The sequence below is a fragment of the Pristiophorus japonicus genome, unplaced genomic scaffold, assembly GCF_044704955.1.
Source record: "Pristiophorus japonicus isolate sPriJap1 unplaced genomic scaffold, sPriJap1.hap1 HAP1_SCAFFOLD_33, whole genome shotgun sequence".
NCBI classification, from domain to species: Eukaryota; Metazoa; Chordata; class Chondrichthyes; family Pristiophoridae; genus Pristiophorus; species Pristiophorus japonicus.
Window position 1 is genome coordinate 10282121 of NW_027253106.1, and position 7617 is coordinate 10289737.

General features: G+C 46.2%; 1 protein-coding gene across 1 annotated transcript; it reads right to left on the reverse strand.

The window, feature by feature from the left end:
* Positions 1 to 1467: 1467 nt before the first annotated feature.
* Positions 1468 to 7352, reverse strand: LOC139249600 (probable G-protein coupled receptor 139). The gene is made up of 2 exons (XM_070872532.1): positions 7289 to 7352; positions 1468 to 2375 (listed from the first exon to the last, which is right to left on the reverse strand). Exons 1-2 carry the CDS (start codon positions 7350 to 7352, stop codon positions 1468 to 1470), a joined length of 972 nt encoding a protein of 323 aa, XP_070728633.1.
* Between the last annotated feature and the right edge of the window lie 265 nt (positions 7353 to 7617).

A 7617-nucleotide genomic window follows, 5' to 3' on the forward strand; every position in this document is an offset into this window, starting at 1 on the left:
TAGCGAACTCTGCCCTCATCCCACTGTAGTCCCCTTTGTTTAAGCATAGTACGCTCGTTTCTGACATAACTTCCTCATCCTCAATCTGTATTACAAATTCAACCATATTGTGATCACACATTCCGAGAGGATCTTTTACGAGGAGATCATTTATTTTTCCTCTCTCGTTACACAGGACCAGATCCAAAATGGCTTGCTCCCTTGGAGGCTCTGTTGCATACTGTTCTAAGAAACAATCCCGTATGCATTCTATGAATTCCTCCTCCAGGCTACCCCCTGCGATTTGATTTGACCAAGCGATATGTAGGTTAAAATCCCCCATAACTACTGCCGTTCCTTTTTCACATGCCACCATTATTCCCTTGAAATGCCCGCCCAACCATGAAGTTATTACTTTGGGTCCGATAAACTACGCCGACCAGTGACTTTTTCCCCTTACTATCTCTAATCTCCACCCACAATGATTCAACATTTTGTTCATTGGAGCCAGTATCATCCCTCACAACTGCCCTGATATCATCCCTTACTAACAGAGCTAACTCACCTCCCTTCCCTTCCTGCATATCTTTCCGTATCGTCAGATACCGTACGTTTAATTCCCAGTCCTGGCCACCTTGCAACCATGTCTCTGTAATGGCCACCAAACCATGCCCATATGTAATGAGGGAAGCAGATAAACTCCATCCTACGCGCGTACAGGACATCCGTGACTGTTCTATCACAGCAATGTGTGGCATGGTGAGACAGAGGGAAAATATCAACCGCGGAGGCCTGAAAGGCACTGGACGCATAGAACGCCAGTCTCCTGGTAACCCTGACCTCGATGGACAGTGATGTGATGAATGTGCTGGCAGGCTGAATATCTGTCCTGATGAGATGGCATATTTCGGTGATAACCTCTTTGTGGAAGCGCCGTTTGCGAAGGCAGGAGGGCTTGGTATGTCTCGGTAAGACCTCTTCTCCCTGTAAGTGCAAGGTGTGTATGGTCTGGACCTACTCTTCGGTCTGGCACGTCCTCCATTGCAATTCTGCCTCATTCAGTTTCACACTCTAATTTAGTGCTGAGCATACACGCCAGCACAGACGAGTTTAGCCCAACAGCTTGATTCTCTGCACTCTGTTCTATATAATATAATCCTCTGAACTAGAGCCCAGCCCTGCCTGCCTAACTGTTGTCGAGCCTCTCACTCTGGAAGACATAATGTGTAGCTGCACTAAATAGCTGTAGTGACACTTTACAGAAGAACTCAGACTGAATGCAACAAGCTCGTTGGTGCTGTCCCAAAAGACCTTGTGGGAATTGACAATCAGAAATATTGCCATGTCCGAAACACAGTGCGTGCCCCGCCGCTGGGTGTATTATTAAATCACCAGCCATTCCTGGTTTAATTCAATGGATGGAAGTCTGTGGCTAAGTATTACATTCCTGGAATGGAAACATTGAGGTCCACCACTGGGCTGTTCTCATTAGTTCTGTTTATTAATTAATTGTATCAGTGAGGAAACTGGATATTTCACCGCACGCTTTAACTGCTCTCTGAACTTGGACTGGGTCACCCCGTAAATAAATGTGTTTGTACAGCAACTTAAATTCTGCAGTATATATCCGACTTGTTGTAAGGTATACAAAGAATCATTGTAATAATCGGGATTTAATCCTGCAATTCTATAATATAAGAATTCTATAACATATATCAGCCACAGCAGTATGAAGCTGCCGGATATCGTGAAGAGTAAAATCACAGACTTCCTCCTGCTCTCCATCTCTGGGTCACTGCCATTCTCCCCCTTGCTCTCGCCCCTCAATACTTTACGGACTCGACTGGCCACTAAAATGTGTCTGACTGTCAGAGCGTTGAACAACAAAATTAAAACAAATGGGAGCAGTGGCGGTAAAACCGCATCAAACCAGTTAAATCCCACCCATCCGGGCTCAGTATAATAGGCTGGAATTGTGTAACAGTCCCACGGAACATTGTCGATTATCTTTCCAGGTTCGAATGTAAAGTAGTGCGGAACGTTTTTTAAACAGAGCAGAATGCAGCTTGTTGCCAGAACCACAGCCGCAGTTCTCCCGGTGCAATATTTGGTTTTCAGCTTCTGGCAACAAATGGCCACAAATCGATCAAAGGTGAAAGTGACGGTGAACCAGACAGAACAGTCTGCGGCTGCACTGGACAGGGCGTCGATAATACTACATACAGGGGTGATATCCAGAAAAGAACCAGGGAAATAATACCAACTAATCCGCCATAGTATGACCTCAGTGATAACAACCAGTAGATCCGCCGCTGCCATGGCCAACAGGTAGCGAGTGGTGCAGGTGGACAGCCCGCACTTTCCCCGGGAGAGGATCACAATCGCCACTAAATTCACTGTAATAAACAGAAGGGAAAAGAGTCGGTAAATTATTGGGCACAAATTCTCGATTACTGAGCCCAGATCGTAAGGCCTGTGATTTAGCACAAAAATTGCTGGGTGGACCTCGTGTCAGGGGTTAACATGTAAAGTATATCATCCCAACGCCAACTACCTCCAACCCACTGCTTCCGAGTTCAACACAGACGGGGCAGTGCGAGGGAAGCCGAGCGATCCCAGAAGGCGGGTTGGCAATGTAAATGTATTAATGCGGCTTCAGCTTCTGGTTTAGCCTGTTTTATGGGTTTAACTGTGTTGGATGTGTTCCCCAGGCCTCGGGATACCCGGCAGGTAAAATGAGCTGAGGACAGCTTCGGGGACAATGTAATTGCCTTCACGGCACTGGTTGTGGGCCAGGAGCTGCAGGTATAATCCCCCAAGGCCCCATACGCGCTCCCTCTCTCTCCCTCTGATTTGACTATCTTCCGAACAACCGGTGTTAAATTTGATAAAATACAAAGAAAGCAGAGAACACTCCGTATATCAGGCAGCATCTGTGAAGAGAGAAACAAAGTTAACGTTTCATGTGATAACTTTTCATCAATACTGGAATACGTGAGGGATGAACAGTTTTAAGGCAACTTTGGAGTCAGATAAAGTTGTGCTGGCTCAAGGAAAGAAAAAAGTTGAAGGTCTTTGATGGGATGGTGGGCAGGAGTGATTCAACGACAAAAGGGATGTTGTTGGAAAACAATTTATACATGTAAAGAAACAGTATTTGGGTCCACAGGAGATGTTACTGGATAGAACAGGATTACAGGATGCGGGGAGAGCAAGGCAAATCTGGCAAAGATCAGAAGGTTCCCATGACCCGGGAATGTGGGGGAGCAATCTCAGTAGACCCCAGAACTGCGGACCAGCCCGACTGCCGTGGGCCGAGAGGCGGTGCCAAACACAAGCATTCAACTCCTCCACTTCCATTGGCCCGGGAATGTGGTGGAGAAAGTTTAGTAGACCAAGGGGTGCGGACCAGCCTGCCTGCCGTGTAGCGAGAGGCGATCCCAAGCACCAGCGCACAACTCCTGCACTGCACCGCCCGGGAATGTGGCGGAGAAAGGTCAGTAGACCGAAGAACTGCAGAGCAGTCCTCCTGCTGTGCACCGAGAGGCGGTCCCAAGCCCCAGCACACACCTTCTCCACTCCCAGTGGCTCTGCTGAAGACATCCTTCATTACCAGCACATGCTGTCTGAGGAAACTGGAGCGGTATTATTGAAATGATAAGTTTATACACAGTTTTATGTCTGGTTTGCAAAAAATGCGTTCGCGAAACAGTTGGTTCTTTTGCTCATTGAGTTTCAAAGGAGAACATTTTAGAAGGTCGAAGGTAGAGATGTCAGACTACGAGTGGGATATAGAATTGGGCAACTGACCGGGGGAGTGTGAGACAGAGGGAGGGAGAGAGAAACGTTTGCGGACAGAACTTTGAAGTTTAGGAATGTAATCACACAATCTCTGTTTAGTTCTCCCCAATCTACTGGAGACTGCATCGTGATCAGCGAATGCAGTATACTACATTGGCAGAAATAAAAGTCAATTACTGTTTCAGGTTGAAGGACCTGCGCGATGGAACGAATGCAGGTGAAAGGGCAGGTGTTGCACCTCCTACATTTTGCATACTAATGTCCGGTGGAAGGGAAGAACTGCTGGGGTCGAATCCGAAGTCATGGAGTGACTGGTACATTCGGAATGCTGAAAGAGGTTGTGTTTTGTGGTGGGAATAAGGAAGAAGGAGCAGAAATGGCGGAGGAATAATTTTTGAATGTGGAGGTTGGTTGAGACTAAGATGAGGACAAAGGGGACCCTATAATGGTTCGAGCAGGGAGGATCAGGTGCGATAAGAGTAATGCAGCAAATTGGATTGACACTGCGGTGGGCCTTTTCCACCACAGTGGTGGGGAATCCTCGGATGTGAATAAATGCGGGAAATTGGATTGACACGGTCGAGGACCCTGTCCAGCACAGAGGACGGGTATCCTCAGCTCAGAAAAAGGAACTATGTTGTAAGCACTGCTGTGGGAGGTGGCATCATCGGAACAGATACAACGCAGGCAGCGACACTCGGAGAATGTAAAAGTATCCTTCTAGGCAGCTGGGTGAGGGGTCATAGAATCAAGATAGCTGTCTGAGTCCGCCGGATTATAGTAGATATTTGTAGAGAGACTTTCCTCATAAATGGACTGAGAGATGTCGAGGAAGGGAAGGGAAGTGTCAGTCTGACTATGTGAAGAAAAGAGTGGGGCGTAAATTGGAAGCAAGGTTTATTACATCATTATTTTTATTACAATTAATAATAATATACTTTTTATTTATATCACGCCTTTAACATTGTTAGACGTCCCAAGACACTTCAAAGCAGTGTTAACAGGACAACACAGATAATATGGCACCGAGACACAAAATATAAAATTAAAGAATCTGACCACAAGATTGGTAAAAGGGTTGATTTTAGGCAGCCTCTTTAAAATGGAAAATGGTTAGAGAAGCGGAGAGGTTTAGTGAGAGACTTCCACGGTTTAGTGTCCAAACAGCTGAAGGTAAGGCCACCGATGGTTGAGCAGTATAATGAGGGATGTTCGAGAGGGCAGAATTTGAAGAGCGGAGACATCTTGAGGTGTTGTGAGGCTGAAAAAGATTACAGAGGTAGGGAGATGCAAGGCATGGAGAGATTTGTAAACAAGGATGAGAATTTTCAAAATCGAAGACTTCTTTAACCGGCAGATAACATAGGTCAGAAATCCTGTGGGTGACGTGATGGTTGATCATGACTTTGTACGAGTTAGGACATTTTCCACTTCATGGCTAGAAAAGGAAACTGCGCGACCACAGTCACCAATGTACCTGAAAAATATGTGAAGGAGGGGACCTAAGTATAATTGAAACATCGAAGGTTCCCCGTAAGCCAAAAAAAGGCAGCATTGCTAGGAACCATCCGAGCTCCCATAAACGTACCATTGGAGTGTGGGGGGTGGAACATTGTCTGGAACAGATGTCCAGCACTTGTATTTTAAGCAGCGGCAGTGCACTGGGGTCAGGCACTGGACTAGCAACCTGGAAGTGATTTCATTGCCAGCCCAAAGTTGATGAGGATGGGGCAATTTCCAGTGTGAGTGGCGACTGAATTAAATTGGAAATCGGTCATCAGTGGGGATAGGAGGATAGGTGGAGGAAAACTCGCCATCCGCTGCGAGTTTCAGTGGAGCTCGGGTTTATTGGGCTATACACCGTACAATGTGGACCATTTTCTGTGCCCTTGGAGCCTACTGTCAACAAGGGCAGACTTTGATGGCAAAGTCCAACACTGTCTTCAGAATGCCAGTGCAGCCTTCGGACGCCTGAGAAAGGCAGTATTTGAAGACCAGTACCTCAAACCCCGGACCAATATCATGGTCTACAGGGCAGTAGTGATACACGCCCTCCTATATGCTTCAGAGACATGGAATATTTACAGCAGGCAACTCAACGCACTGGAGAAGTACCAACGCTGCCTCCATATTTTCCTACAAATTAATTGACCGGAGTGGCGAACAAACATCAGTGTTCTCTGTCAGGCCAATATTCCCAGCATTGAACACAGTCGATCAGTTCTGTTGTCGGCATGTCTGACATGAGATTGAAAAAGCAAACGCTCTACTCTGTGATTCGTCATTGCAAGCGAGACACAGGTGTGCAGAGGAAACGTACCATGACATATTCAAAACCTCCTTGAAGAATTGGAACATCCCCATCAACACCTGGAAACCTTGCTTAAGCCAGCCGAAATTGAATGAAAAGCATCCGCATGGCGCAGAGTGCCTCGTGCCTTATCGTCGAGAGCAAGCTGATGCCAAGCGTAGATAGCGGAAGGAGCGCTCAGCAACCCAGGCACCCCATACTCCCATTCGTTCAACCACCGTCTGCCCCACCTGTGACAGAGATGTAGGTCATGCAATGGACTCTTCAGCACTCTGGGAACTAACTTTTAGTGTGGAAGCGAGTCATCCTCGATTCCGAGGACATGCCTCTGAATCGAAAGTAGAAGAAATAGTGATCCACACTGAGTACATCCCACAGTCACATACACACCCTGTAATACATGGTCACTGGGGTATGGTGTTCCACAACGCTTAGTGACCTACGCTCAGTATATCATTAGTGCCAGACACATCCAGTAATACATGATCACTGGGGTACTGTTTTCCATACCCGTTAGTGACCCACGCTCAGTATATCCTAAAGTGACAGACACTCCCAGTAATACATGGTCACTGGTGTACGGTTTCCACACCCATTAGTGACCCACACTGAGCACACGTTACAATGCAAGTCACTCGCAGAAATATATGGTCACTGGGGTATGGTGTTCCACAACGGTTAGTGACCAACATTCAGGACACTTCTACAGTGACAGACACTCCCAGTAATACATGAACACTGGGGTACGGTGTTACATACCGGATAGTGATCAACAGTCGGTAAAGTTCTACAGTGAGAGACACTCCCAGCAACACATGATCACTGGGATATTATGTTCCACGCAGGTAGTGACTCACCCACAGTAAATCATTCAGTGACAGACACTCCAACTAATAGCTTTTCTCACATCGTAGCGCGGAGTAGGACTGATTCCAAAGTACAATGTATTCCACTGAAGACAATAGCTTGATAATTCAATCAGCCTGTTAGTTACACACAAAAGTTTAAGTTCAGTTGGAGCAATTGAAACAAACCGCAGTGGTTATTCAGGACATTTGATTGAACGCAATGATATCACCGATCAGGTGTCTATACCGGTGACTACTAATCCAGTATTTAACATTATCAATCATGGAGTAAAACCAGAGACTAGCTCACACACAGATTTGCACAAATTCAATGGTTATAATCACTTACCAGGAGCACCAATGGCGGCAATGATCATGTAGCATATTTTCTTGGCATGTTGAAATGGAAGCATTTTCTGTGTGAAACGATGTGCCCCTTCGTGCTGTAGGTAATCTCCCTGAATTATACTCTGAGGCGGTACAATTCCGGCGCCTTTAATTTATACCCTGCGGTCTCTCCGCGGGGACATTGAGGTTGCAACATCGATCAAAATAGTTATTTGTAAAAGTTGAACAAACAGATTACGACAGCCGATTTAAGTCCCTGCTGTGAGTTAATATATTTACTGCAGAGATTCAAATTGGAAATCCCAAAGATTGGACAATTCTGCTCGCATT

Bases quoted from the DNA above. Each gene is read 5' to 3' on its own strand.
- LOC139249600 (XM_070872532.1), bottom strand. From the start codon at position 7,352: ATGCTTCCATTTCAACATGCCAAGAAAATATGCTACATGATCATTGCC. The intron at 2,376-7,288 runs GTAAGTGATTAT...TGTTTATTACAG, and splicing joins TGCCGCCATTGGTGCTCCTG to TGAATTTAGTGGCGATTGTG.